Source organism: Tupaia chinensis, unplaced genomic scaffold (assembly GCF_000334495.1).
Source record: "Tupaia chinensis unplaced genomic scaffold, TupChi_1.0 Scaffold000320_1, whole genome shotgun sequence".
NCBI classification, from domain to species: domain Eukaryota; kingdom Metazoa; phylum Chordata; class Mammalia; order Scandentia; family Tupaiidae; genus Tupaia; species Tupaia belangeri.
The window spans coordinates 4,272,350-4,287,905 of record NW_006159813.1 but is presented as its reverse complement, the minus strand read 5'-3'; the positions used below and the strand labels follow the sequence as shown (position 1 = coordinate 4,287,905).

At 39.0% G+C, this 15,556-nt stretch overlaps 1 protein-coding gene across 1 annotated transcript in view; it reads right to left on the bottom strand.

Annotated features, from left to right (window-relative positions):
- TAOK3 (TAO kinase 3) overlaps positions 1-15,556 on the bottom strand; it is a 220,125-nt gene that overhangs the window by 61,450 nt on the left and 143,119 nt on the right. The window contains exons 11-12 of the mRNA XM_006151557.3: positions 14,177-14,258; positions 1,559-1,726 (exon numbers count right to left, since the gene is read on the bottom strand). Coding sequence (XP_006151619.1) covers positions 1,559-1,726; positions 14,177-14,258 — 250 coding nt within the window. The remainder of the gene's footprint in view (positions 1-1,558; positions 1,727-14,176; positions 14,259-15,556) is intronic.

Genomic DNA, 15,556 nt, shown 5'->3' with positions numbered 1-15,556 from the left:
AAAAAAAAAAAAAAAAAAAGAAATATGTCTCATAATTCTTGACTGGTCTACATGTTGCCTTCTCTCATTTTTCTTTCTTAGTCAAATTTCTAAATCTTAAAATATTTCACTTTTGCTGTCTTCACTTTCTCCCACTTACTCCACAAAGCACAGTAATCCACTATTTACCCTATCTAGTCCTATAAAATTGCTCTTACTAAAGTCATCAGGATGTCCTAATTTTAAGATTAGTCAACTTCTTTTTTCTCCCTGTCTTACTTCACTTCTCTGGTATCTGACAATATTGTAGTTCCCTTCTTGAAGTTGTGTACTTTCTTAGTATCTGTGTTGTCCTTATATCCTAAGTCTCCCTTTTCTTATATGACATGGGTCCTCAGGTCATTCTGCATTCATCCCCTTGATTCATTATCATTTTAATGCTCCTGACCCCCTTTGCCTAGACCTGTTACAGGTGTTCCAGATTTATATATCCCAGCCAGTTGGTAGCCATCATCATTCATAGGCCCCAGTCATCATCATTATCATCATCACTTTTGCTTTGAACCATTTCTCTTGAAGTGATTTGAATGGGCATCAGGAAGTCATCTTTCTTTTGAAAACTCCCATCCGTATACTATGTCAGTAGCATATGATGCCAGGACCTTAAACTCCACAGGAACCAAAACAAAATCATCCTAAACCTACTCTTTCTCCCTGTCTGCATTTCTCTGATACTGGTATTAATATACTCCTAGTCACCCAGGCTCAAATACATTAAGGGTCACCTTGAACTCCTCACCATGTCTGTCAATTTCTTTTCAAGAGAGATTTTTGCTTTAGGACATGTGCACTCACCAGAGAGACAGAGAGACAGAGAGAGTGAGAAATCACCCCCGAAGGGGGATGGCTATGCCATAATCCCTTTTCCTCCATTATCCTCTTGGGATTTTGGGCACACACACACACACACATGCACCCAGCATGAGTTTTAAGCCTCCAGGTCCAGGACTCAAACCGTGGTTGGTTATGTGGGAGTATAGGACCCTAACCACTGCACCACTCGTTGGCCCTGTCACTGTCACATTCAATGAAAAGCCATGTATTACCAAGTCTACCTCTACAATATTTCTCAGAAGTATCCCTTTGTCCCATTCTCACTGACACTGCCCATATTACCCCTTTCATGGACTGTAATACAGAGTACTGTCCATTCAAATCTACATTACACTGTTACCAGGACAGCCTTCCTAATGCTCAGCATGCTTCTGAGTCTAAAACACCCTATAAGCTGTTTATCAAAAAACACACACATCACATTCTCCATGGAACCTGCACCCTCATCCCTACCAGAAGACTCATTTTCTCCCCAGTACGGATCCCTACAATGGTGGTATACTTCTACCACACTTTCCATGCTCTACCTAATACATGAGTTATTTTATGAATGTGTCTTCTACAATCCAGCACATCTCTTAAGGCAGAAAGCATCATTTACATTTTTATAATTGTAGTGTTCAGTCCAGAATTTTCCCACATAGCAGGCACTCTACCAGTGTAAACTGAAATAAACTGAACTTACTTCTTCATCCTCCTGTGACTCATTCAAGGGTCCATTTCGTGTCTCTTGGAAAAGGATCTTTTTCATTTTTCGGTATTGGAGGTTATCGAGCTCACGAACAGCATCTTTTGTCCTCTGTATGAGGTCAATGAGGACACGCAGTGGCCGCTCTCGTCGAACAAAGTCATGCTGATTAAAGGAGGAGGAAAAACAAATTGATAATGAGAAAACATATTTTTAGTTGCAAAATTTAGACATAAAAGTAAATAGAGAAGGGTCAGGAGGTGACATAGTAGTTAGGGAACTGGATTTCCACGTATTTGACAGCGCTTCGAATCCCAGACCCAGCAGTTTGAAACTCACTCTGGGCATGGATGCATACATGCCCAAAATCCCAAGAGAATGGAGGAGAAGAGATTGTGATGTGGCCATCCCCATTGGGAGGTGATTTCTTGCTTTCTGTCTCTCTGGCAAGTGCACATACTCTATAGCAAAAATCTCTCTCTCTTAAAAAAAAAAAGGAAATAGAGAAGCTTGGAACAGTTCTGTGGGTTTTGCAGAAATGACAAAATAAGATTTTCATGTCACGTACCCTCTATTATTGCCTAAGATTCATACAGAGATAACTATGCTTTTTCTTCTTTCTCAAGCCCTATCTGGTGGCCTTTGTCTCAGAATTTACATGACAATTCTTTTTTTCACTGTGTATGTGTAAGGTATGTAACATGATGCTTTGATTCACACAATGAAAAATACACATTATGAAAAATCTATTTGCAAATTTCAAAATTTTTTACACCAAAATACACTTGTATTTTAATTCAATTTTTCCACAGACTTTATCAAGTACCTTTGTACACAGTAAAATGATTACTATAGAAACAAATTAACACACTTATCACCTCAGTTACCTTTTTTTTGTGTGTGTGTTGGCCAAAGTACCTAAAATCTAGGTATGTCTTAGCACATTTCCAGGATACAATACAGTATTTTTTTTTTTTAAGAATTATTTATTTCATTAATTACATTTGTTGTTGTTATTGTTGTTATTATTATTATTAGACCAGAGAAAGACAAAGAAAGAGAAGGGAAAGTGAGAAAGCAAGCCGCTTGGTCAGTGACTTGAATCACAGTCAATCATGTGGGAGCCCAGTACCTTAACCAGCACATCATCTGCCAGCCCCACAATATAGTATTACCAGCTACTGTCTTCAGGCTGTACATTTGATCTCTATGTTTTTAAATTCTATTAATACACAACCAAAACTGTACCCTTCTCATCACTCCCCACCTCCTCAAACACCCTTCCACTCTGGTTTGTATGCATTTGTTTACTTTCAATTTTTGCTTATTTATGTTTGTTTTTAGATTTTACATGTAAATGAGATTATGCAGGTGCCCCCCCCCCAGGTCTGGCTTATTTTATTTAGCATAATGTCCTCTAGGTTCATCCATGTTGTTACAAATGGCAAGCTCTTCTCTTTTAAGATTAAATAATATTTCACTGTATATATACCCTAATTTATCTTTTCATCCACTGATGGACACTTATATTGGTTCCATAATTTGGTTACCGTGAATAATGCTGTAATGAACACAGGGGTATGGATGTTTTTACAAGGTGCTGATTTCATTTTCTTCGAGTACAAACCCAGTAGTGGGATTGTTGGATTTTTAAATCATCATTATTATTATTATTATTATTATTATTATTACTACATTTGGAACAGGGCACATACACTCACCAGAGAGAGACAGAGAGAGAGAAAGTGAGAAAGCAAGCAACCAGGTCTAGGACTCAAACAGCAGTTGGCCATGTGGGAGTCCAATGCCTTAACCATCATGCAACCTGCTGGCACAGGATTCTTGAATCTTAATGATAGTCCTATTTTTAATTTTGGGGAGGAATTTACTGTTTCACACAACTGTTGCATCAATCTACATTCCCACCAATAGCGCACAAAGGTTTCCTTTTCTCCACAGACTTGTAACATTTATCTCTTATCTTTCTGGTCACAATCATGTTAACAGGTAGGAAGTACTATCTTGTGGTTTTCATTTATATTTTCCTCATGGTTAGTGATGTTGAACATCCTTTCAAGTGAGAATTTTTTTTCCTTTTGAGAGAGAAATTTTTGCTATAGGGCACATATGCTCACCAGAGAGACAGAAAGAAAGAAATCTCCCTCACCAAGGAAGATGGCTATGCCACAATTCCTTCTCCTCCATTCTCCTCTCAGAATTTTGAGCACACATGTATATGCACTTGTGTGAGTTTCAAGCCACCGGGTCTGGGGCTCGAACCTCGGTCAGCTGCATGGGAGGAATCCAGCACCTGAATCATCACACCTCCTGCTGGTTCCTCAGATGAGAATTCTTAAGGTTAATTTATTATATAAGTATTAAAATCTTTATAACTTTATTTTTTTTAAAAGCTTATTTATTTCTTCCAAGAGAGAGATGAGACAGGCACCCCAACAGGCTCTTCAGGACATGATCAGATCCCAGCTTTGGTCAGCCTGATCAATGGCACATGCATGGACATAACATGTATAGGGAGGCCTTGGGACATAGACTTTTCCATGTGGCTCTAGCATCACGGAGCACTGCATAACCACGGTGCCATTGCCTTTAAACAGTAGCAGACAGGCTTGTACCTTTCAAACCTGGAACTATATAATAAGAGCAGAGCAAAGCACAGTCTGTTCCTGTTATAACCTGCATCAATCCCCCTCCCACCTCACACTATCCTTTGTTAAAACAGACTTGTGTATATTTTGTTTTCTTGATCAAATAGGATATGCTTGAGAATATGGCAGCTATTCAATTTGCCCAGAGGTCAGAATTCTGGCAACTTCATTTCCCTTGTGAAGAGCTGTACAACAGAAATAAGGGAAAGGCCTCTGAGAAGTAGAAATAACTGTCCCAAAGTCCATATGCTCTTTTTTTTTTTTCTTTTTTTTGGAGAAGTTTTCGCTATAGGGAGTGTACGCTTGCCAGAAAGACAGAGAAAGACAGAGAGACAGAAAGTGAGAAATCACCCCCCAGGGGCGATGGCCGCACCGCAATCCCTTTTCCTCCATTCTTCTCTCGGGATCTTGGGTATGCACGCACATGCGTCCGGCGTGAGTTTAAGCCACCGGGTCCACTGGCTCCAGGACTCGAACTGCGGTCGACTACATGGGAGTCCAGCGACATAGCCATTATGCTAACTGCTGGTCCCCATACACTCTTCTTGCAATGAATGACCCTCACTCTCAATCCTACCAGTGGTTGTTAACATGTCTTGGTTTCCTGGTTTCTCAGCCCATAGCAGTTGAAAGCAGGAGAGAGAATGGGGGAATAAGATTGAGAACTGGTAGAAGGATGCTTATCCAGTATAAAAACAAGTGTCCTTTGTAATTTCTCTGACAGCCTGACAATAGAGAATGAGTGAAAAACTTTGTGACTAACACACCTACCAACCAAACAAATAAAAATGAATGAAGATTTGTGGGCTATTTTGCAAAAGGGCACATGTCCCTTAAAATCATAGGCACGTGCATGCACGTAGTATATATAGGGAGAAATCACAAAACACTACCCCAAGAGTGTTAAAATCTTTATAACTTTATTTATTTTAAAGCTTATTTATCATTATTATATTTATTATATTATTTATTATTATTGTTATAACTATAAATAAGTCATCAAGAAGTGAGATTACGTTCATTACACTCTCTTTAAGAGGGTAAAGAAGCACATCATGTATTTCAGCAAGATGTCAGCAGAAAATGGTCAAAAGTAAGAGGAAGTTTTTTTTTTTTTGGCTATAGGACATGAGCACATGCTAGAGAGAGACAGAGAGACAGAGAGGAGGAAAGTGAGAGATGACCATGTCTGGAATCCTTGGAATCCTTTCTCCTATATTCTTCTCTTGGAAGTTTGGGCACGCATACATGGAAGTCTGGTGTGATCTCCAAGCTGTCAGGTCTGGGACTTGAACCACACAATTGGCCTTGTGAGATCCAGTGCCTTAAACTCCACACCATCTGCTGACTTGGAAGTTTTGTTTTTTAAAGGAAACGTTCCGCTATATGGAAAACTCACTTATGTAAAATTATAATCTAAGGATACTGAAAAAAATGAGATATAACATAGTGGGCCTTAGATGATGGAATAGACTTAATTTCTTTATAATCTAACAGATATAAAAGAGGAACAGGACTCATGAGAAAACCATCTACATGTCCTGTAATTCTTCATCCTGACTTTGCTGTCAGGGGAATTAGGGCTTTTGTTCTTGCTTTTATAAAAGATCTCTTCCTCTATAAAGAGTCACTTCTGAAAATGAAATACCATTCCCAGAAACAAGTACAGCTTGCACATTTCAAGAATGAGAAAGAAAAGGAGTAAATATTTTTGCTATTCCAGTGATTGCAAATCAGTTTTTTTTTTAATTGCCAGAGGGCACTTTTCAGGGAGAGAGAGAGAAGCCCCCAATGGAGTGTGGTCACACTGCAATCTCTTCTCATTCATGTCTCCTTCCTGGCAGGATTTTGAGCATACATCTACACATACGTGGCATGTTTTCAAGCCACTGGGGATAGGATTCGAATTGTGGTGGGTCAGCTTTGTACATAAAGCCCTTAACTGCTGCACTATGGGACCTGCCCAACAAATCCATTTTTGTAAACATCAGACTAAGACTTAGAATCACAGAACTTAAGAGCAAGAATAGCTATTGAAATTCTTTTACTTTTTTTTTTCAGATACAATATTTTATTTATGTTGGAGAATGTGCACACATCGCAGAGAGAGAAAGAGAGAAAGAAGTACCCTCAACAGGGTCTGGTCACACCAGATCCCCTTTCCCCAGCCCTGCAGCCTCTCACGATCTCGGGCATAGCATACATCTGGCAGGTTTCAGGTGGAATAGGCCAGGGATCAGAACCCATAATAGGCCATGTGTCTTCTAGCACTGTTTTTTTGGTATGGTACAACTGTACCACACACGCTCGGCCTCATTTGTTTGTGTTTATTTATTTAAAGTTTTTCATCAGGGAACACATACACTCGCTGGAGCGAGAGATAGTGAAATGGAAAGTGAGAAATCACCCCCAAGAGGGATGGCCATGGTACAATCACCTCTCTTTCATTCTCCTGGGATTTTGGGCACGTATGCATACACACACACACACACCCAGTGTGAGGTTCAAGTCACCAGGTCTGAGACCAAATCACCATTGAACATGTGGAAGTCCCGGACCCAGTGGCTTAAACTCATGCCGGGCGCATATACGTGCGTGCCCAAGATCCCAAGAGGAGAATAGAGGAGAAGGGATTGTGGTGTGGCTATACCCCCTGGGGGGTGATTTCTCGCTTTCTGTCTCTGTCTCTCTTTGTCTTTCTGGTGAGTGCATGAGCCCTATAGGAAAAACCTCTCCAAAAAAAAAAAAAGAAAAAGCAAGATCTACTAAAATTAATAAGGATAAAATACAACAACCCAAAAGTAAAATGGGCAAAGATCAGAGAGTTCACAGAAAAGGAAATGGAAATGTTTTTTCAACATAAGAAAGATGCTCAACCTAGTTCATGATAACAACTACAAGTTAAAACTATAGCGAGAAATGTTTTTCATTGATTTGACTAGCAACATTCAAATGTTTCAGTACTCATATTTTATTAGTGGGACTATAAATTGGTGCAAGTGTTTGGAGGACAATTTGGCAATATCTATTTAAATTCAAAATCCATATTCCTTTTCCTGAGCAATTCCACTTCCATGAGTTTATTCTTTACACACCTTCACAGGTGCAAAATGACATATGTACTAGGATATTCATTGCAGCAGAGTTTGTAACATCAAAAGATTGAAAATACTCTAAATGGGCTGGTTAAACAAATTATGGTCCATCTAAGAATACTATGGAACCATTAAAAAGAATGAGGTAGCTCTGGGTATAGTAATATGAGCCAATCTCTTAAACACACTATAAAGTTAAAAAAAAAGTAGAATAGTTTTTATGGTTTATTATCATTTGTGCAAAAGTAAAGAATATTTACTTTCATATACATAAAATATTTCTGGGAGGACACACACAAAATTGGTGATAGTGTTTGCTAACCCTAGAGAGGGATCTGGATGGGAAAGGAATTTACTATTCCTATTCTACCTTCTATTACATTTTTATCTTTTGATATTTGTATTACCTATTCAAAATGAAGAACTGTCTTCTTAGCCATGCAAAAATAAGAAAAATAAACATTTTTGCAAGGGAAAATTTATTTTAAGAATTATTTATTGGGACCACCAGTTAGCATAATGGCTATGTCGCTGGACTCCCACGTAGTCGACTGCGGTTCAAGTACCGGACCTGGTGGCTTATACTCATGCCGGTTGCGTGTGCGTGCGTGCCCAAGATCCTGAGAGGAGAATGGAGGAGAAGGGATTGCGGCATGGCCATCCCCCCTAGGGGGTGATTTCTTGCTTTCTGTCTCTCTATCTTCCTGGTGAGCACAGGCACCCTATAGCAAAACCCTTCACAAAAAAAAAAAAAAAAAAAAGATTTATTTATTTAATTTAAAATTTGCTATAGAGCACATGCATTCACCAGAGAGACAGACAGAAGGAGAGAGAGAAAGTGAGAAAGTAAGCTGCCAGATCAGGGACTTGAATTATGGTTGGCCATGTGCAAGTCCAACCCTTTTAAGGTCATGCTACCTGCTGGCCCCAGAGGGCCAACTTAAATCCAGCATTCTATACCAGATTTTCTACCAGTTACTGTAGTCCTTAATTAATTCATCTTTTCTTTTTACCTGCCTTCCTTCCTCTTTCTCTCTTTTTCTATTAACATTTTATCTCTAGACTGGCTGGGCTTTATTTTATATATAAATAATCATATTTATTTCAAGTTTCTTTCTTCCATGAGCAAGAAAGGCAGAGAGGTGAGTAAAGTTCCAATAGAGCCCTCACTTGGAAAACTACCCCCAGCTTCCTACATCATGGACATGAGTGTGCCTGGCATCCTTAGGAAGGTCTCCAAAAGTGAACCTGAAACCTTCCCAGGTGGGCCAGCCCTGTGCAGCATCGTGTTACTACTGTCCCACTCTCCAGCCCCAGGAACAATTTTTAAAAGAAAAACTCAGATGGGCTATATTTCTTAAATTTATGAAGCTTGAAAATAATCAGTTGTCTTTATAATTGAAGAGCACCTTGGCTGGGTTATAAATTCTTGATTTACATTTCTTCTTTCTAAGAACTCTGTAAACATTGCTCTATTGTTTTCTGTCCTTGAGTGTCCTGAAAAGGTAGACCTGAAGATAACTGGCTTTTCCACCCCAAAATGAACTTTTTCAGTCTACTTATATCAATCTTTCTTTAGCCATAGTGTTTGAAAATTTCACCAGGATATAATTTGTTTATTACTAATGATCAGTTTTAAGGATCCCTCTCTTCAGGGTACAGCTTAGATGTTACCTCCTTAGAAAAACCTTTAAAAAAATTTTTTTTAGGGACCAGCAGTTGATGTAATGGTTATGTCACTGGACTCCCATGTAGTTGACCACGGTTCAAGTCTCAGACCCCATGGCTTAAACTCACGTTGGGCATGTGTGCGTGTGTGCCCAAGATCTCTAGAGGAGAATGCAGAAGAAGGGATTGCAGTGTGGCTATCCCCCCGGAGGATGATTTCTCGCTTTCTGTCTGTCTCTCAGTCTTTCTGGCAAGTGCACATACACTAAAACAAAAAAAAAACTCTCCAAAAAATTTTTTTTGAAAGGATTACTTAATTTTATTAATTATCATTTATTTATTTAAAGTTGCTACCAGGCATGTGCACTCACAAGAGAGAAACAGAGAGAGAGAATGTGAGAAAGCAAGCAGCCAGGTCTGGGATTTGAACTGTGTTTGCCATGTGGGAGTCCAGCGTCTTAACCACCATGCTACCTCCTGGCCCCTAGAAAAGCCTTCTTTAAATCCTTGATCCTTGTTCCTGGATTTATTTTTCTGTACAGAATTTAATAACGCCTGGTATTATAGCATATATTTTATTATTTTCTTACGTCTTCATTAAAATATAAAATCTATGAGGGCAAGGATGATGTTTTCCTTGTGTGCTATTATATTTTTGTTGCTCAGAATAGTGCTTGACACACAGTAGACGATCAGGAAATATTTGTTGAATAAATAGTTGGGCTGATTGATTTGGCTAACGAGATAAAATAAAGACCAAATCCAAAGAGAGATCCAAACATCTGTATCTTAAAAAGCTTTCTTCAGGTATAACTTGAAGCATGTTTTGCTTTATGTATTTTGTATTATTTTTTAGGATATTTTAGATCTCCTTTGTCTTCCACAAATATCATTTTCTCTGTGATCATCTTTAGAACTTTTTTTTTTTAGGTTTTGGCCATCGGGTATGGGTGCTCACTAGAGAGAGACAGAGAAGACGAGAGAGGGAAAGTGAGAAATGACCCCCCCAGGGGGGATGGTCAAACCCACAATTCCTTCTCTTCCATTCTCTTCTTGGGATTTTGGGCACACACGTACATAGGCTGGCATGAGTTTCAAGCCACCAGGTCCAGGATTTGAACCATGGTCGGCCACATGGGAGTCCAGTGCCTTAACAACCAGGCCACCTGCTGACCCTATCTTTAGAACTTCCATTTTTTGCATTTAATTGTATCATTTTCCCTTAAGTTTATACACCATAGGAAATGCCAAAAATGTTTTTGTTTAGTATATTAGTTTGTTGCTTATAACTTTAAGCTCTGATGTGTAAAGTTTTCTCTTCCATTTCTTTCTTTACCTCTACCCACTTGCTTTTTATATTCCTTTGTTTTATTTTTTTTAAAGAATTGCTTTTATTTAATTTTATTTATTCATTTGTTTATTTTAATTTGACCAGAGAGAGAGACACAAAGAGAGCAAGAAAGCCACCAGGTCTGGGACTCAAACCATGGTCAGCCATGTGGGAGTGTTCAGTGCCTTAACCATCACTCCACCTGCTGGTCCCTTATATTCCTTTGTTTTCTACAGCACTAAAATTTTATCTTTGAATCCTTGTGGTATCTTAATTGAGGATTTTTTGGGGGAGGGGGCAGGGGAACAGCAGGTGGTATGATAGTTAAGGCACTGGACTACCACATGGCTGACTGAAGTTTGAATCTCAGGCTCAGCAGCTTGATAAGTCACACTAGGTACATGTGGATGAGTGCCCAAAACCGACGGAGGAGAATGGAGGAGAAGGGACTGCACCATGGCCATCTTCCCTGGGAGGAGATTTCTCACTTTCCCTCTCACTGTCTCTGTTTCTAGTAAGCAGATGCACTCTGTGGCAAAAACCTAAAAAAAAAAAAAAAAAAAAAAAGATTTTTCCCCCCTTAATTTTAATATAGTCAAATTTATCCATTCCCTTCTCCCCTTTATGGTACTACTTTTTGTGCCCTGCTTTTTGTTTTGTTTTCTTTGCCTCAAAGTAATAAAGAAGTGTCATAAGATAAAGTAGCAGTCACATTACTGGAATCCCACATGGCCAACCACGGTTCAAGTCCCTGACCCAGTGCCTTGAAACTCACACCAGGTGTGTGTGTGTGTGTGTGTGTGTGTGTGTGTGTGTGCCCAGAGAGGAGAGTGGAGAAGAGGAGATTGTAGCATGTCTATCCCCCGTGAGAAATGATTTCTCACTTTCCTTCTTCCTGTCTCTGTCTCTCTATCTCCAGAGAACACACACACTCTAAGGCAAAAATCTTAATAAATGAATAAATACATAAAGTAATAAATATAACATCTTACATCTTGTCTGGTTACTATCTTTCCCTCACTACAGACATGTGGAGCTGTTGCTAATGCATATAAAGTAGTTCACGTCTAGAACATGTGATGGCTGGCTCTATGACAAAAACAAAGGAGAATAAAGTCAAGTCTCTTGCTCTGTTGCTTCTGTTACCATATTCCTGTGGCCTACTGATTGCACGAAGAAAATATTTCTTTTTAGGTGGAAATAGTAGCTGGCTTCAAATGTAACACTTAAAGAAGACTCAAAGCAGGGGAACCAGCAGTTAGTATAATGGCTATATCGCTGGAGTCTCATGTAGTCGACCGCAGTTCGTGGCCTGGACCTGGTGGCTTAAAACACACTGGGCTTGTGTGTGTGTGTGCCCAAGATCCCGAGAGGAGAATGGAGGAGAAGGGATTGTGGCGTGACCATCCCCGCTAGGGGGTGATTTCCTGCTTTCTGTCTCTATGTCTCTCTTTGTCTGTCTGGTGAGTGCACGTGCCCTATAGTGAAAATCTCTCCAAAAAAAAAAAAATTAAAAAAGAAGACTCAAAGCAGGAAAATAATAATAGTAAAAATTACAGAATTCTAAAGAAAAGAAAATGTAAACCAAGAACTTGTGACCCAGTTGGAGTCCTCTTCAATTATAAAGGCAGGTGATAATTTTTCTAGTTTTCTACATTAATTTTAGATATGGAGTCTTGCAATATCACCCAAGCTGTCCTCAAACTCATGATCTTTCTGCCTCAGTCTCCCAAGTAACTGAGATTACAAGAAAATGCCACTATGCCTGGTTTGAAAAAATATTTTTTTTTTATTGCCAGAGGGCACATGTGCTCACGAGAGGAAAAAAGCACCCCTAGTGGGGTGTGGTCATACTACAATCTTTTTTTTCTCCATTCTCTCAGGATCTGGGGAATGCATGCATATATATGCAGAATATGTTTTTCTTTCTTTTTTCCTCCCAGAATGTGTTTTTCAAACTGCCAGGGATGGGATTCGAATTGTGTTGTTATGTGGGCTCCAGCTACCAATATCTGGTGCTTAAGCACTGTGCTATGGAGCTACTCCTCTGGCTTGATATTTTAAACTTTACAAATTTAAGCATTATAACTCAGATTCTGAGTTTTTCTTAAAAGCAAACAGGCCAGGGACCAGCAGTTAGCGTAATGGCTGGACTCTCATGTAGTTGACCGCAGTTCGAGTCCCGGACCTTGGTGGCTTAAACTCACGCTGGGTGTGTGTGTATGCATGCCCAAGATCCCGAGAGGAGAATGGAGGAGAAGGGATTGCAGCATGGTCATCCCCCCTGGGGGGTGATTTCTCACTTTCAGTATCTCTGTCTCTCTTTCTGGCGAGCGCATGCGCCCTATAGCTTAAAACCTCTCTGAACAAACAAACAAAGATACAAAAAGCAAACAGGCCAACAGTACCACAATGCTCCACAGACTGAAGCCACAAGAGAAGGTTCTGGGTTCATGTCCCAAGACTTCCTTGTACATGCCAGATGCACACACACATGCTCATAGTCCTGGCTGGCTGAGAATGGTGTTACTGTGACATGAAGAGCCTGTTAGGGCTGTCTCTGTCTCTCCCCTCACCATAAAAAATAAAATAAATAAACTTTAAAAAATAAACATAAAAAACCCTGCTCAGTATCAAAATACAGCCAATCAAGAGGTGAACAAACAAAAAAGGGTTAAAAACATACATACAGAAAACAATTAAAGAAATCTGGATCATTCTGTATCAAATAAAAGATATTTATGTTGTAAAAGATTCCCACATACTACACCGATATTGATGGAACACATCACCATGTAAACTATTACATGAAGAGGCCAGAAAGTGGTACAGTGGTGATGCAAGTAGGTCACATGATAAGATTCTGAGTTCTCGTTCTGGGACCTCCCTGTACAAGCCAGGCTCTCACACCCAAAGTCTTGGCTGGTTGAAGCTGGGATGGGTCATGACATAAAGACCCTGTTAGAGGATTTCTTTCTATTTCTCTGTCTCTCTCTCTCATGGAAATAACAAATAAACATTTAAAAATATATATTACATAAAAAGAGATGCTCAAAAGTACAATGATTACATCAAATGAACACAGCTGGCATGATACTCTTGTCCTTAACATCTATAACGTAATGCCATGTAAAATATCTTCTTTACATAGTTATCATATATTGTCACTGCCTAAAGATATGGCAACAACCTAGCTGAAAATTCCAGAGTTGGCATTTGAACCATTGGCAGACTCTGTCCCGAGAGCACTGTAATGAGGTTTATGCAGATGCGAATCATAGGACTGTCACAATATGACCAGAGCAAGGAGAAGAAATACCTTGTTATAAAGCTGAAAAGGAGGACCAGCAAATGGTATAATAGCTATATCACTGGACTCCCATGTTGTCCATCGAGGTTCAAGTAATAGATCCAATGGCTTAAAACTCATGCCGGGCACATATGCTTATGAGCCCAAAATCCCGAGAAGAGAATAGAGAAGGGGGTGCTGTGTGGCTTTCCCTCCTGGGGAGTGATTTCCCACTTTCTGTTTCTCTGTCTCTGGTGAGCACACGCAGCCTATGGCAAAAAAATACCCTCTCTAAAAAAAATAGTAATAATAATAATAAAATGAAGTAGAAAAGGAGGGGCTGGGAAGGAAAAAAGAAAAAAAGGGAAAATGAACCATGGGGAATAGATAGCACATGTATTGTAATAATCTTGCTGCTTCCATGGCTGGTGACTATCTCTGGCTAAGTAACAAGACAGAACATGCCAAGCCAGTTTGTCGTGATGAGCTGCCATAGGAACAATTTCCTAAATTCCACCACAACAGGATTTTCAATCCCCCTCCTCAAATATAAATTTGAAAAATTACCCGTAATAGTTCCGCTGATGTTGGCCTTTCCTGAGGTATTTTCTGCAAGCAGTAATCAACAAATCTCCTAAAGGAATCTGTCCTGTGTGTGCAAATACATTGAAAGAAAATAAAAACAGGGTCTGTAAAGCACAGGGATAACTTAAAACAATTTTCATGCAAGACAAAATTTGGCATATTAGGAGTTTTTTAAAAAAATAAAAAGTAGTTTAGAGTATCAGGAGAATTAGACCTTTTTCAAGTTTATGATATCTAAAATTAATTCTTTTGTATAATGGGCATAGGCAGTTTTCAAGTTAGTCAACACATAAATAGATTTTAATATACTAGGAAATAAATTCAAATAATATATATCAGAAAATGAAACATATCTCTAGGTATAGGTTATATGTATATGTATGTGTGTGTGTGTGTGTATATATATATATGTGTATATATATATTTACATATATATTTTATGTAAAAAGGCTTTATTTGCAGGGGAGCAGGAGTTTTATCAAATATTTAATTCCATTTGTTATTATATTATTCTTTAATTTGACCAGAGAGAGACAGAGAGAGAAAGGGAAAGCAAGAAAGCAAGCTGCCAGGTTTGGGACTCCAATTGCGGTCAGCCATGTGGGAGTCCAGCATCCTTAACCACCATGCCACCTGCCATCCCCAATAGTTTATATATTTTTTTCTCCCAAAGATAACAACTTCCATAGTCTCAAGTCTACATTCTTTATTATTGGTTGCTAATTCTTCTACCATCCACAACCTGTATAACAAGGTAGTAAAACTCAGTGCATAATGGATAGAGAACACAGGAACGTGTTTTCTGAATAAATTTCCTCTCTTGGAGATTCCATTTTGTCCACTTTCCTTTAAAACTGCCCCTTTTCTATAACTCTTGCAACCTAAATAGTTACAAAAATGTCAAAATGTTCAGCAAGGAATAATACATCCTCTGAATAGATAGTGTATGTTCCATCTCACCACATTGAAATATACATATAGTTAAAAAATGACAAATGGAAAAATAACGACATCAGAGAGGGCACTTTATTTCCACTGAGAAGAGATAAGAGCTGAGATGATCAACATGAGGCTTTTAGGAGTTAGGAGACCCGACTTTTAGAAAAGTAGCGAGGCATGTTCCCTGAGGGGTTTTCATCACTACATTTTCTTTCTTTTTTAACAAAAGGATTATTTTTGTAATTTTAAAAATTTATTATTTATTAATTTGACCAGAGAGAGACAGAGAAAGAGAGAGAAGGAAAGTGAAAAAGTAAGCCACCAAGTCTGGAACTTGAACCATGGTTAGTCATGTGGGAGTACAACGCCTTAACTAGCATGCCACTTCCTGGCCACATCACTATACATGTTAAAAGCAAAGCA